The 16,301-nt window shown below is 45.7% G+C and overlaps 1 protein-coding gene across 1 annotated transcript in view; it reads left to right on the forward strand.

The window, feature by feature from the left end:
- Nucleotides 1–7,078: 7,078 nt before the first annotated feature.
- TACR1 (tachykinin receptor 1) overlaps nt 7,079–16,301 on the forward strand; it is a 53,459-nt gene continuing 44,236 nt past the window's right edge. The window contains exon 1 of the mRNA XM_028741105.2: nt 7,079–7,707. Coding sequence (XP_028596938.2) covers nt 7,328–7,707 — 380 coding nt within the window. The 5' untranslated portion in view covers nt 7,079–7,327. The remainder of the gene's footprint in view (nt 7,708–16,301) is intronic.

Below are 16,301 nucleotides of genomic sequence, written 5' to 3' on the forward strand. Positions count from 1 at the left end.
GGATATCAACCTTGGCCAAAGATCTCACCCATGAGGGCAGGCTTGCAGTTGCAGCAGAGTCCAAACAAACCAAAATCAAGGGTGGAGAATCAGTCTAGGTACTAACATGACCCAGAGGCAAAGTAAGGCAGCAGATGAATGTCAATATCACAGAGAGATGGGGCAAAGTACAACACAGCAAGGTAGGGCAACCAGCATGAGCAACAAGAATGAAGATAACTGTTCAAGAAGAGCTTCTGTCCTTGTGTTAAAGCAAGAGGAGGAGGGTTACCCTTATGCTATTCATATAGTCAGTTATCAATATATTCACACATGCTCACACATAATCATGGCTTACAATGATTTTATAACCCATTTGAATCGAGAAAAGCTTTTGCCTAGCCTAACTGCAAAACTGCTTGGAACCGCAAGTCAGAGATGGACCTTTCCCCCAGTGCTTTCTTGCACCCTAGAGAAAGGGGGAGCTATAAATCAGAAGGCGCTGGTATAAATCTCCCCCTCAGCTCCAGACTAATCCTGGACACGAACCACAATACTCCCTACATGAGCAGATGCACAGGGGAGTTAGCGCCAGGAGATCCCCTCCTCTGAAGTTTCAATTCCTTGTTCCTTCAACTAGAGAAAAGGTCAGACTGTACTTTGCTGTACAGACAAGGAAAAGCAGAAGTTGGGAGATGAACTCTGTGCACGGCCAGGAGCATGGCAGAAAGCGCACTTATTGGTTATTTTTCGCTGGCGTTCATGATTGTCTCATGATTGTCTCATGATTGTCTCATGATCTGTGATGCGCACAGGTATTTAACCTCAGAACTTGAATGCTTTGGGGTCCCAGTCTTTTGGAAAGGATTCCAACTGGGTCCATTATTGCTCAGCAATAAACCTCACCTTCTTTTGCTCCAAATTGCTGTGTCTGTCAATCCTTGTTTCATTTTAAGTGGGTACCATTTAAATTTTTACTTGCTTCAGTGTTTTGGAATGGGAGCATGACATTCTGTCCACCTCGGATGCCATCATTTTACAAGTGCCTCTTACCCTTAAGGGGAGGAGTTGGGAGTGGTGTCAATTTCAGCTTCTGGGCTTCATGCCCTTGACTAGTTGTTGTGTTGCAAGTCAGGGCAAATTACTATCTTTAGAACTTACATATACTGTAGTTCTGCTTGCTGCCTTAACCACCATGATTACACTGAATACCTGTGCTGTTTTCAACAGCTGGAAGGCTCAAGAGGAAAGCCTTAGATGCCCTGGCCTCCTAAACCACATCCTTACCATAGCTGCTGGCAGTGAAATACTATCAAGAATTGCTTGCTCACTAGTTGAGCAAAGCAACCATTCATTGAAGGAACAACTAAAAACTGATGCCCAAATTTGAATTCCCCCTCTCTTAGCTCCCCGTCTCTTTTTCCTTACACTTCCCAAACTGGACTTGAAGTGGCCAGTCCCAATTTGCCACCCATAAATTGGGCTCCTCCCTCACATTTGCTTTTTCATCTAGAGCTCTCCTCGAAAAGCCCCCCCCCCATTTTGGCAAACCTTCAGACAAAAGGCCAGTCCTCACTGGAGACTCTCTCTCAACTTTCTCTCAAGTCCTCTGCTGTCCATCTGCTATGTTTCCAGTCAGCAGGTTCTTAGAATCATAGAAGCATAGAGTTGGAAAGGACCCAAAGGATCATCTAGTCCAAACCCCTGCGATGCAAGAATCACAACCCATCTTGGTCCTTATATCCCAGGACCTTTGAGCATGGCAAGCCTCTGTCCCTTTCCTTAGTGGGAGGCTATTTTTAAAACATTTATTTGTTTCTGATGTTTCCCCCTTTGCTTTTAGCTAAAAGACTTCAGAGGCAGCTTACAAAAGGCGTTCTGGGAAATGATATATAATGAATTGAAAAAGGTATTTAAATATACCTTTCTGAAGAAACCAGAGGCCTTTCTCCTGGGCATGGTCGGCCAATTGGTGTCAAAGAAGGATAGAACATTCTTTATGTACGCAACAACAGCAGCAAGAATACTTATCGCAAAGTATTGGAAGACACAAGACCTACCCACCTTGGAAGAATGGCAGATGAAGGTGATGGACTATATGGGACTGGCAGAGATGACTGGCAGAATCCGAGACCAGGGAAGAGACAGCAGAAGAAGATTGGAAGAAATTTAAGGACTATCTTAAGAAATATTGTAAAATTAATGAATGTTAGAATGACGTTGGTTTAGAAAATAAGTGGTTTCCAGCTGTAATGGATAAGTTAAAAAGAAAAGAAATGTTAAAAATCAAATGAAAAATAAGGGAAAGGATTTGCTGAATAAAAAATTAGAAATTGGAATACAGAAAGGGGAGGTATGAGGAAGTCAGGGAAGTAAGTTATATGAAAATAAGGGTTGAAATTATACTTGTTTTTATTCTTTCTTTTGTTTGCTTGTATTATTGTATTGTATTGTTTTGTTGTTATAAAAATTTTGAAACTTTAATAAAAATTTTATTTTAAAAAAAACAGAGGCAGCTTACAAAACCCAGTAGCAGGAGTCCCTGCCCTCAAAGTGGACAGTCTAAAAGATATGATGCATATGGTGACAGGACCTTGAGGTAGGAGTTCAAGGTCCCACTCAAGAGAATGAGTAGAGGCCCCAAAACATGCCGTCACTCCTGAGAGCATAAGAAGAGCAGGATTCTGGAAGCTGGATACGAACACAAGAGCCCTCTCCCCTCCTGTAATTTCCGGCGACTGGTATTCAGAAGTACTGCTGCCTCCAACTGTGGAAGCAAAGCAGAGAACGCCAGGGCAGGGAGACCTCTTTTGTGACTTCTGGGTCTAGCTACCTATTAGAGGGAATTATTATACAGAGGCTTTCCAATCACAGTGCTTTGGGAAAGTAATACATCACCTTGTTCTCCTCTGTTCTGTGCTCCTGGCTACTTCTGCTGGTGGTGCTTGCTTGAGAAAAGAACTCTGGAGTCCTTCTGCCTTTGTACCTCATGCCTACACCCACACACTTATCAATTTGGCTTTGCACTTTGGGTGCCAGCTGAGCAGAACAGAAGCCTGAAGCTGTCTTTCCTAGATTTATCCTCTAACTCCCCAGGCCCCTGCCTCGATGCTTCTGAAATTTCACAGCTTACTTTCCTCATGGCACCTCTACATTTTCATAATAAAGTAATTGCCCACAAATCCAGAAGGAGGGAAGCAACCCCCTTTTAGATTCCAGCAGCTGAGCTGTCAAAGTCCCTAACAGAAGAACTTCTGCATCAATGGTCTGTAATTTGGCAGGTTTCTTACCTAAGGGCGCGTCTCTTATGTTTGCTGTTTTCATACAAATTGCACATAAAAAGCAATAGGGCAGAGTCAGTGGTTTCCTTTTGAGCCACACCAAAATGGTAAAGGCTGTCCTTGCAGGGAAACCACTGCAGCTGTTTTTGGAATTAGGCAAGATTTATCCCCTCAGAATATTTATCCCCTTAGTTGAAAAAAAAAATCTACTTCTGCCATTTAAAAATAAAATAAAATTATACACATCTTCTTTTGAATGGAGGACTCCTTTAAAAGTGCCTACCACAAAATGCAAAGGACTTATTCATGGGTGTAGCCAGGATTTTTGTTAGGGGGAGCAGAACCTCAGATATGTATTGATTTTTATTGATTTGGGGGGCAGCTGCCCCTGAGGCGTTCCCAAAGTAAAGGATCCCCTAAAACTTTTTTTAAAGCACGACAAACCAAAATCCATTTTTTAAAAAACAGGGGGGTGTTGAGAGTGCCTCTGGGCATGCCTGGAGTGCAGCTGTGCTAGTGTGGGCTTGCTTCATGCAGTCCTTGGCTGTCATCTTGCCTTTCCCTCCCGTCACCTTCTCTCCCCCCTGCCCCCCGCCTGTCACCCCCGAGTGTGATTTCTGATCTGGGGAAAGTGAAGCACTCTGCACATGCTTGCTCCAACCTTTGCAGCAAAGGTGAGGGGCCTTTTTAGAGCTCAAACACATTTCTGAACTTAAACAAAAAGTTTAAAAGTGGTGGACTCTTCTTCCTTGACGGTTTTTAAACAGAGGTTGAATACCCATCTGGCATGGATGCTTGAGCTGAGATTCCTGCCTTGCAGGACGTTGGACTAGATGACCCGTGGGACTCCTTTCAACTCTACAACTCTAGGAGTCTATGATTTCTGGACTGGCTTCACAAATGCTTCATTCCTGAGGTGAGACCTGAAGGAGAAACACTTGTTGCCTAAAATGTTTCTGCTTGTGTGCAATGCTCCTAGGCACCCTGAGGAACTTTGCTTTGCACATGGCAAGGGTGAGGTTGCGTCTCTTTTTTTTTTAACAGATATTTATTAGAATTTTACAAAATGAAAAAAGAAAAAAGAAAAATACAAAGTAAAAATAGATAAAAAACAATTCCATCTTTCCATCACTTTCTTTCATTTGCTTGTTTCCCGGACCTCCTCACACCTCCCTTTTTGTATTCCAGTTCAATTTGTTAGTTCAGCAAATCCTTCCCCTCTTTGTTTATCCTAATCTTTAATCTTGAAATAATGTGTAACATTAACTTTTAACTATTAATAACCCATTTTTTTCATACTCCTTATAGCATTATAGCTAAAAACCACATAAGTTTTCATCCAACATCATTTTAACATTCATTAATTTTACAATATTTCTGTAAGTAGTCTTTAAATTTCTTCCAATCTTCTTCCACTGACTCTTCTCCCTGGTCTCGGATTCTGCCGGTCATTTCTGCCAATTCCATGTAGTCCATCACCTTCATCTGCCATTCTTCCAGAGTGGGTAGATCTTGTGTCTTCCAATACTTTGCAATAAGTATTCTTGCTGCTGTCGTGGCATACATAAAGAAAGTTCTATCCTTCTTTGGCACCAATTGGCCGACCATGCCCAGGAGAAAGGCCTCTGGTTTCTTCAGAAAAGTATATTTAAATACCTTTTTCATTTCATTATATATCATCTCCCAGAAAGCCTTAATCCTTGGGCACGTCCACCAAAGGTGAAAGAATGTACCTTCAGTTTCTTTACATTTCCAACATTTGTTATCGGGCAAATGATAGATTTTTGCAAGCTTGACTGGAGTCATGTACCACCTGTATATCATTTTCATAATATTCTCTCTTAAGGCATTACATGCCGTAAACTTCATACCTGTGGGGGTGAGGTTGCATCTCTCACCACCAGCCTCTGGATCAAGGTTTGATTCACTGCTTCCAGCTGCTTACACAAAGCTCACTTCCTTCTGGGTGATGCATGATGAGCCAGATCTTGATCTCACAGCATTCTGGGAGTCCTTCAGTATTGCTCACTGTATCACTTACATTAAACAGGCAGTGGATCGTAGAATTGTATGCAACCAAGCCTGAAACGGTGGGTTTGGTGGAACCTTTGGAAGGAAAGTGTGCACAATTTCAAGGGATTTCTAAACCCTGACACTGAGGTGGAGTACCTAGTGCACGTTGCCAGGCATGTGGGCAGTGATGGCTTTGTTGGCCTCATCCAGGAAGAAGTGAAATTGTGGCAGCGCTGGGGAAACTGGTCAGATTGAGTTCAGAATGTGAGGACGAGGGTGGTGAGCAGCAGCCAGAAAGCTGGCAACTGCAGAATTTCCCCCAACTCTTCCAAGTCATAAAGCACAGAAATGATCTGATTGCAGAGTTTGAACCCCTTATGGAATGCAACTTGGAGATAATCTGTAGTATTACAGACACCAGAAGACCCTACAAGGAAATGTTTGATGAGCTGGAGCTGTAAATGACTATCAGACTTTGCAAAGCTGATCTCACTGGAACAAGTTTGAATTAATTAAACCAAATAGTCTTAATTGGATTTTGAATAAATGTGCCATTGGTTATTACTGTTTTGAATTTTAGTGTTATTATCTTCCTTAGGAGGTCAGGCAAACCACAGTTCTGAATAATGATTTTTATAGGGTAGGAACTCTTTCTGCCCCACACGCCTTCCCAGCCAGACCCACTCTCCCCAGGTGACCCCCCCCCCCGGCCTGCTGTATTTGACAGGTTTTTGCCTGGCTAGAATGAATTCTTGAACTCTGGTTATGCCGCTGGCTAGCCTGGATGGACGAAAGATGAGGCAGTGGTGAGCGTGTGTCAGGGTTTTTTAAAAGCAGGTTTTCAAACTGCACAAATTCCCCATCAGATGCCCCACAGCAGGAAAACAAACAAGAACCTCAAAGGCCCACAAAGCCTGCTCTGCTCCTTTGGCTTCCAGCCTCTGTCAGTGGTAGTTCTGCTCCACCATGCAGTGAGTATTCATTAATGGACCCGACTTAGTTCAGGATCCAGAACCAGAAGGGCTTTAAGGGATTTTAGGAGGCTGCGATGCAACCTGCCCTGTCCAAAGTGCCAACCCCAGAGAAGAAAGTTTGGGCAGTTTGTCTGAAGCATTCTTAATACTGATATAATTTATGCAATCCTTGATTTAATTCTACCCTTATTTCGCTTTTGTGGATACTGCTGCGGACACGTCTGCCTGCCACTGAACCACTTAATAAACACACATGCCTAACCTGTCCAATGTTACTGCTATTTAACTGTGATTCCTACATTGCGGCGGCCCTTTGGGTTCCCTCCAGTTCTCCGATTTATCAAACTGCACGTTATCAGCTTTTCAGCTGCACCCGCCCCACAACTCCACATTTTGCACGCTAAAAGCAGCGTGGGTCTGCGTGTGTGTCAAACCAGCCAAGTCTAGGAAGGGCAAATGGCTCTGCCTGCCTCTTCCCCCTCTGGCCCCCGTCCCAGCTCACCCTCGGCCCCCGGCAGGTTACCTAGAAAACATGTGGCTCTCCGTTGGCAAAAGATTCCCCATCGCGGGGTTGGACGGAGAGGCACTGCGGGGCGCCGAGAGTTAAGGCTGGACGGTCCTGGTTCAGGGGCCCCCGGGGGCCCTCGCCGAGCAGACGCCCCCACTTCTGCCGCAACTGCATCCCCCGCGCGAGAGCGCGCCCGGCCGCCTGCGCGCCGCCTCCGCTGCCCACCTTCCCTGACGCGCCGCCGCCGCCGCCGCCGCTGCCGGGCTATAAAAAGCCGCTTCGCCGCCGCCACGCAGCCGGGCGCTCCAGTCGGGCGGTGCGAGAGCCGAAGCGAGCCTCGACGGGGCGGCTCCCCGCAGGAGAGCTCCGTGGAGAGCGAGGCGAGTGGCCGGTTGCGGAGAACACCTGGGCCCCCTCCCGCTGCCCGACGGGCGCGGCAGCCTCTCTGCAATCCCCGCGCAAGTTTCCGCGCGAGGGCCACAGCCGCCACCCCCCGCCCCGCCCGCCCCGTCTGCTGCTGAGGCGGCCCCCATGCTGCTCCCGCTGGCGCTCCCCGAGTTACCCTGAGGGCGATGGAGGGGACCCCCTCGAACGGCTCCAACGCCTCGACGAACGCCTCCCTCGACGAAAACCAGTTCGTGCAGCCGGGCTGGCAGGTCGCGCTCTGGGCGGTGGCGTACGCGCTGATCGTGCTGGTCTCGGTGGTCGGCAACCTGGTGGTGATGTGGATCATCCTGGCGCACAAGCGGATGCGCACCGTCACCAACTATTTCCTGGTCAACCTGGCCTTCGCCGAAGCCTCCATGGCTGCCTTCAACACCTTGGTCAATTTCACCTACGCCGTCCACAGCGTCTGGTACTACGGCCTCTTCTACTGCCGTTTCCAGAACTTCTTCCCCGTCGCCGCCGTCTTCTCCAGCATCTACTCCATGACGGCCATCGCCGTGGACAGGTGAGGAAGATACACCGGCGCGCGGGGGCTGGACGCCGGAACCTGGGTTCTGAGCGTCAGGATGCGATGGGAAGACGCACGTCGAAGCGGGAAGAGAGCCCGAAGAAACGTGCTAGGGAAAAACAGGGGAGGTGGCTGAAGAGCCTGGAGTGAAAAGTGAGAGGTTGGCCAGCTTGGGATCAAGTCCTGACAAAAGTTGGAGAGCTGGTTTGTTCCTTGGGTGCAGGGCAGAGTCCTAGTGGAGAGTGTCCCTGAGCAAGTGCAGAGTGTATTTTCCCAGGTTGACTGACTGCCTCTCCCCCTGTTCCTTCCATGTTTGAAAAGGTCACCTGTCAGGACTTGGGAGAGGCCCTTCTGGATCAGAGGGTGCTTTTAGACTAGGGATAAAAAACCTGAGGGTCAAATGTGGCCCTCCATGTCTCTCTGTTGGCCCAAGCGGCCTTTACCAGCCCTGCTTTTTAGCTGCCTGGAAAGTGTTCTTGAACTCTGGTTGTGTTTCTTGCATGGCAAGATGGAAGATGGCGAGGCATATGCATGTGTGTGATATCAGGAGAAAGTGGCTGATCACTCTTAGAAACAGGGCTGGACTAGAATGGAGCTCTGGGCTGACCCGGCAAAGCAGTTCTTGCTGCTGCTGCTGCTTTTTAGGTATTAGAATTTATTGGATTTCTTATGCGCCTTCTACAAGCAGTCTCAGCCTGACTTACAAATGGTGCAAAAACACAGAAGGTAAATAAAAACATCATGCTAAACAGCTTGCCTCAGGATGAAATGGATATAGATTGGATATGGATATGGTGTTTTCAAATCAACACTGACAAATATTCAAAAGCCTTACATGCAGCAGAAAGGTAATGTTGGAAGCGCACATAAGAACATCAGAAGAGCCCCACCAGATCAGGCAAAAGCAAACCCTCTTCTTACAGTGGACAACCAGATGTCCAGATGTGAAACAAGACATGAGCACAACAGCACACGCTGCCCACTTGCGATTCCCAGCAGCTGGTATTCAGAGGCATATTAATCTCTGACAGTGAAGGTGGAACCTCGTTATCATGGCTAGTTGCTGTTGAGAGCCTTGCCCTCCATGTATTTGTCTAAAGTCCACTCTTTGGGGTTCCATTCCTTTTAGAATAATAATAATTTTATTATTTATACCCACCCATCTGGCTGGGTTTCCCCAGCCACTTTTGGGTCCTGCTGTACCACGGAGATATGGCTTCAAATCCCTCCCTGGTCTCACACATGCCTGGGGCAAACTAGAACCTCCCACATTTAGTTCCACACCTGTGAAATGGCAGGCTTTGCATCATTGCCCTAAAATGAAGAAACCAAAGACTGATCACAGCTTGTTGTACTCTTATGAGACTCAACTGAGTCGTCAAGAGCGACCAGAACATCTCTGGTTGGAATTTCACCTCAATCAAGAGCACACTTGGTGACTCTTTCAACCTCACCCCCCTGCCCCAATCTATAGGACTGATTTATACTATAGGATTGAAATAGTACAAGGAAAGTACCGTATTTTTTGCTCCATAAGACTCACTTTTTCCCTCCTAAAAAGTAAGGGGAAATGTGTGTGCGTCTTATGGAGCGAATGCAGGCTGCGCAGCTATCCCAGAAGCCAGAACAGCAAGAGGGATCGCTGCTTTCACTGCGTAGCGATCCCTCTTGCTGTTCTGGCTTCTGAGATTCAGAATATTTTTTTTCTTGTTTTCCTCCTTCAAAAACTAGGTGCGTCTTGTGGTCTGGTGCGTCTTATAAAGCGAAAAATATGGTACGTCAAACACTAAAAAAAGCATTGCAAAAATGCGAGGTGTCTTTTAACCTTTCATCCAAGGAGCTCCAAGAGCCACATATATTATGATTCCATTTTATCCTTGCAAAAACCTTACAAAGTAGGCAATGCAAGCAAGGTGTCTATCCTGTGGCCCTCCATAAGTTATTGGACGCCAGCTCCCACCAGCCGTAGCCAGCATGGCCAATGGGCATGGCTGATGTGAGTTGGAGTCCAACAACATCTGGACCAGTCACCAGCTGGACCACTCTGGCCACGTCCAAGAATATCACTGTGTTCAGGATACCCCACTGATTCTTGAAAATAACTCGTCTTTTTGTTGTGGTGGTATTACTGTTTTAGTTTATGACTGTCCTTCACTCTACAGACCCAGAGTGGGTTGCAATGATTTAAAACATGGTGTTAAAAACAGGTTTTTAAAAAGGCACACCACACATTCCTATGCCAGTTTACTCAGAAGGAAGTCCCACTAGGCTCAGTGGTTCTTTAGCTGTGGTTCTTGCACTGCAGAGTGCTGGATTAGATGCATGGGCGTAGCCAAGGGGTGGGGGAGGGCAATCAAAATCAATGCAAATCAATACAAATATGAGGTTCTGCCCCCCACCCCCCAAAAAATCCTGGCTAGGCCCAAGATTAGATGACCCTTTGGGCCATCCTCACCTTCCATCTGTTTCAGAAGAGCTTGGGAGAAAGAATCATAGAACTGTAGAGTTGGAGTGGTGGTGGCAGAATAGTACCTGCTGCCTTAATGAAAAGGATCCTCTTTAATAGTTCCCATGGGAAGAGAGTTGTTAGCAGACACAAGAACTACCCACCTTGGAAGAATGGCAGATGAAGGTGATAGACTATATGGAACTGGCGGAAATGACTGGCAGAATCCGAGACCAGGGAGTAGAGTTGGTGGAAGAAGATTGGAAGAAATTTAAAGATTATCTACAGAAACACTGTAAAATTAATGAATGTTAGAACGATGTTGGAATGAAGTTAAGTGGTTTTAGCAGCAATGTTATAAAGGTGTATGTAAAAATGGATTGCTAATAGATGTGAATCTAAAGTTATAATATATCAAGACAAAGGATTAAGATAAAAACAAAGAGGGAAAGGATTTGCTGAATTAACTAATTGAACTGGAATGCAAAAAAGGGAGGTGTGAGGAGGTCAGGGAAACAAGTAAATGAAAGACAAGATATGGAAAGACTGATTTCTTTTTAATTGTTCTTTATTTTTCTGCTTTTTGTATTTTCTTTTTTCTTTTTCTTATCTCTTTTTTATTATTGTAATTTTATTTGAAACTTTAATAAATATCATTTTTTAAAAAAAGAGAGAGAGTTGTTAGCCACCCATACATTGTAAACATCTCTCTGTAATCTGGTGGAATTCAAAGCTTTCTGTTTATCAGTGGTGAGGCTCTTCTTGGCTTTAGCATTCTTCTTCTTTTTAATTTAAAAAAGGTCTCCACTTTCCAATATTCCTCGTGTAAGAGGTTCTTGTGTACATGCATATGTGCATTTTGAAGCACAATATCATTTTGTGAAATGAAAACCATTTGTTCTTGCAGAGCAGTAGCAGAATAGAATACACACTGCCCTTCACAATTGGAGCTAAATTGGAAAACAGTGTGGTTTTCCCGTTGACGACTATAAAACATTCCCAAGGTATAAAGTAAGGAATTCTCGTTATCTCTGGAAAAGATTCATTTCTAGAGTGTTGCTCACTCCATTCTCCGAGTTAACTAGTTTTCACTTGGAGAGTTAATTGAAAAGGAGGCATGTTGTGTGGGAAAAGGCTCATCTGCAGTGTCATCAGAATGAGACAACAGAATTAGTCCTGATCTATGGATCCTATGTGGGGTGTGTAAGAGAGTGGGTTGCCTTTGTGACACCAAATAGAAGCATTTAGATGGTTTCTGTATGTGCCATAAATCTATGAAGATTCAGCAAATATGCAAAATATGGCTATTTTGGCTCCAGGAACTTGTATCCATGAACACGAGAAATATTCCTCCATGGATTGTGACTAACATTAAACCTGCCCAGTTACAGATAAATAGTTCCCAATGAGATCTTTCCTTGGGCTGGTTTACTCCTCCATATGCATATCTTGCTGTTCTGACACTTGCATCTGAATACACATGAGCATGTGAAAAGTTTTGTTTTGTTTTAAGTCACTTTGGAGGGTATGAAAGTTCCTCTTTGTGAGAACAGATCTTCAACATTTGCATGTGCCAAGTCACCCCTTGATGGTAAATGGGTAAAGGGGACCCCTGACAGTTAAGTCCAGTCATGAATGACTCTGGGGTTGCGGCGCTCATCTCGCTTTACAGACTGAGGGAGCCATTGTTTGTCCACAGACAGTTTTTCTGGGTCATGTGGCCAGCATGACTAAGCTGCTTCTGGTGCAACGGAACACAAAAACCAGAGCAGTGCACGGAAATGCCGTTTACCTTCTCACCGGAGCAGTACCTATTAATCTACTTGCACTTTTTGGCGTGCTTTCGAACTGCTAGGTTGGCAGGAGCTGGGACCGAGCAATGGGAGCGCACCCCATCGTGGGGATTCGAACTGCCGACCTTCTGATCGGCAAGCCCAAGGCTCAGTGGTTTAGACCACAGTGCCACCCGCGTCCCTTCATCAAGGGATGGTAATAGGCATCAAAAGATGATCATGCAGATGCAAGGCAGGTTTTTGTCACGCACCGAGGTCTCATACTCAGGGCATAAGGTGGCAACCGATAGCAAGGCGTCTGTTGCAGATCTTGGTGTGCTGGCAGAGAGAGGGGAGAAGAGTGGGGTGTGGAGGAGCAGAATGCAGAATAAGAGATAAAATAAGGGGGGAAGGAGGTGAAGGGCTGTCTCCCTTCTCATATCCTTCTGATGAGATTTCATAGAAGTGCCAACTGATGGAATGCTGCATCCATGTCTAATTCTTTCTCCTCAAAGACTCCTTGCATTTCCCCTCCCCTCCCTTTCATAGTCCTTCAGTTTACTAATTTAGCCAATAGAGAGTCCCAAATTATATTGTGTGGCTTGGAATAATTGTCTGAACGTTGTAATGATGGGCTGTGCTGGATTCAGGCTCACTCAGCCTGATCTTTGTGTGTGTTGTGGAAACAAAGAACTTGCCAGGATGAGAAAGAGGAAGCTGGCCGTGTGGTGCAGGGGAGATTTGGGCAATGACAACACATCGCACGGCCTTCCCCAGCCTGGTGCCCCACCAGATGTTTGGGACTACAGCGCTCACCAGTCCCAGCCAGCACAACTGTGCAAAATGCACATTAGAGCAGAATTTACTGTTGGAGTAGCAGATGTACTTGTCAGCAGCAGTCAGCAAAGGCTTTGCTCCCAGATTTGGAAGGAAGACATGGAACAGGCCCGGCATTATCTGAGGAATAAAACAAGCAAGATATGGGAGGTTCCTGATAGGAACTTCTGATCTCTCTCCCTCTCCCTTTCTTTCTGTGTCTCTCTGTCTCTCTTTAGAGCATGGGGGATTCTCTCTTTAGAGCATGGGGGATTTAGAGCATGGGGGATTCTGATCAAAGCAGCAGTGCTGGGAGGGAGACTTTTAACCCATTCCCTCCTGCACCCTTTTCCCAATCTAAATCATTTCCGCATCTCCCAAGCTGCTATCAGTCCTGCAACAGAAAAAAAATTGCAGGCATGTTACAAGAACATGTATTCCTCCCCACCCCCACCCCTGTGCGAATAACAGCAGTTGGGAGTTAGATCAGGGAATGGCAGAGGGGAGAAGGATTAAACATCCCCCTTATAAGAGCCCAAGAACATCAGAAGAGTTCTGCTGGGTGAGGCCAAAAGTAATAATAATAATAATACAAGATGGGGGACACCTGGCTTGAGAGCAGTACATGTGAAAAGGATCTAGGAGTCTTGGTTGACCACAAACTTGACATGAGCCAACAGTGTGACTCGGCAGCTAAAAAAGCCAATGCAATTCTGGGCTGCATCAATAGGAGTATAGCATCTAGATCAAGGGAAGTAATAGTGCCACTGTATTCTGCTCTGGTCAGACCTCACCTGGAGTACTGTGTCCAGTTCTGGGCACCACAGTTCAAGAAGGACACTGACAAACTGGAACGTGTCCAGAGGAGGGCAACCAAAATGGTCAAAGGCCTGGAAACGATGCCTTATGAGGAACGGCTAAGGGAGCTGGGCATGTTTAGCCTGGAGAAGAGGAGGTTAAGGGGTGATATGATAGCCATGTTCAAATATATAAAAGGATGTCACATAGAGGAGGGAGAAAGGTTGTTTTCTGCTGCTCCAGAGAAGCGGACACGGAGCAATGGATCCAAACTACAAGAAAGAAGATTCCACCTAAACATTAGGAAGAACTTCCTGACAGTAAGAGCTGTTCGACAGTGGAATTTGCTGCCAAGGAGTGTGGTGGAGTCTCCTTCTTTGGAGGTCTTTAAGCAGAGGCTTGACAACCATATGTCAGGAGTGCTCTGATGGTGTTTCCTGCTTGGCAGGGGGTTGGACTCGATGGCCCTTGTGGTCTCTTCCAACTCTATGATTCTATGATTCTATAATTTATTATTTATACCCTACCCATCTGGCTGGGTTTCCCCAGCCACTCTGGGCAGCTTCCAACAAAACATTAAAAATACAATAAAACATCAGACATTAAAAACTTCCCTAAACAGGGCTGCCTTCAGTTCATATAGGTTACGCTGGCCAACCAGAGGCATAGGAAAAGCCCCAGAGCAGGAGCTGAGTGCAGTTGCCTTCTGCTTTGCCCTGGGAGGACAGGAAGATGCTCTGATGAAAACCAGAGCCTCTCCCCAGCTTTGCTTCTGTATTAAAATAAAAGGGGAGGAAAGTGGGGCAATCTACTCTGCCATGGTTGCTTTGCTCTTCTTGAGGACACAACTTTTTATTGACAAACTGCAAGAGAGAAGATGCAGAAGGGCTTAATGTGAAATTCCCCTTGGCCCTGAACTGTCCGTCTGCATCTCACCCACAAGCCCCAATGTCGCAATGCTTAAGGCCTAGATCAAAGGACTGCAAAATGGGGGGCGTGTGCTGATGGGGGTCTCCTGTTTCTCAGGCAACCATCCTTCATGGCAAACTTTTGTTGAAACCAAGGGGAGTTTCTACACTGACTTTAGACTGGGAGGGGGAGGTTGCTGTTTGTGGAAAGGAAACAAATATGTGACAAAAATCCATTCATAATGCCCAGGCCCTCAAAATGTGCCAAAAATAGTTCTTTGGATGCCAGCCACAGCATTTGCATGGGGCTTGAGAGGGTTGGAATTGTTTCACGTTCTCTTCGTGATCTTTTTGAAAGGCCAGTGGGTTAGCTCAGTATTATTCTCCCCACATTGCAGAGGGAAGAGGAAAAAGCCGCGAGGAGAGTGACTTGCTTATTTGAGTTTGCAGCACAGGTGAGATTGGAAAGGAAGACTTAGCAGAGCATTCCTTCCGCTGCTCTGTTTCTCCACTGCCTGTCAAATCATATGCAACTTCTTATTTTGATCAGCTTTAAGCAGATAATATCTCTGAGCAGCCTTCACCAACTGAGACTCTCCAGAGGCTTTAGAGTAGACTATACTCCCTTTGGAGCTGTGTTACTCGCACAAAGCAGCAACGCATGTGCAAAGGGGCTGTGTGTTTAGCCCTGTCTGTGAGGTTGTGAAGGGATAAACTCTGCCTGCACAGTCAGAGGTGTGGGAAGAAAAACATATGAATCTCTGTGATCCACGTGCTGGGTAAATAACAAAAGAATTGGCAGGGTCAGTCTTGATTCAAAACATGCGGCTAAACTTCTGGGGACTAGTAGTAGAGTTTAATTTCAAAGTCAAGCTGCAGTATAGCATGGGAATTTAGGCTGTTAAACCTTTTGCATTTCCTGTTTTGTCCACTAGCAAAGTGCTTCTCCCTTTTTACTCCTCCTGCAATGAACAGAACACACACTCTTAAGCCAAAGGTCAGAGTCATGCATTTATCCAAGCAGCAGCAGCAAGGAGAACACAGGTAGAATACCCTTGGGTAGAAAATACAGAAAGATAGCTTCAAACAGGTGTTCTAAGCTTGGAGCTTAGCTTGGACACACCTTCCTCGGTCAGTTACATGGTGCAGAGAGAAACAGAGCAGAACCTCCAAGTGTCCCTATTTTCCAGGGACATTGCTGATTTAGAGAAGCTGTCCCGGTTTCTGATTTGATCCCGGAATGTCCCGCTTTTCCTTAGGACATCTCTATTTTCACTGGAGGGTATGGAGTTATCTGACCCCCCGAGCTGTATAGGGAAGTTTTAAAAAATGTTTAATGTTTTATTATGTTTTATATATGTTAGAAGCTACCCAGAATGCTGGGGCAACCCAGTAAGATGTGTGGGGTATAAATAGTAAAATTATCATTAAGGAATGAGATGTCCCTATTTTCATCGGAGAAATGTTGGAGGATATATGAGAGAGGGAACAGGAAGAGAAGGCTTGACTTCCTCCCTCATCGGAAAAGAGGGGGTGTGACATAGCCAACTCTAGGAATCTAACTCTGTGGTCTTAACCCTTTCGTGCACTAACTAACACTCATGCATAGTTATGTTTGAATGCAATTTCAAACAAGAGGCAGGAATGCTCCTGAACCCCAGTTTCTGGGAACCACAAGTTGGGAAAGAGCTGCTGTATTCAGGTCCTGCTTGCAGGTTTCCCACAGGTTGGCAATGGTGAGAACAGGATGCTGGACTAGATGGGCCATTGGCCTGATCCAGTAGGCTCTACTTATGTTTTTAAGCTGGGAGACTCTTCTATCTCTTTAGGTTCCTTCATGTGCTTTAAAAC

The sequence above is a fragment of the Podarcis muralis genome, chromosome 7, assembly GCF_964188315.1.
Source record: "Podarcis muralis chromosome 7, rPodMur119.hap1.1, whole genome shotgun sequence".
NCBI classification, from domain to species: domain Eukaryota; kingdom Metazoa; phylum Chordata; class Lepidosauria; order Squamata; family Lacertidae; genus Podarcis; species Podarcis muralis.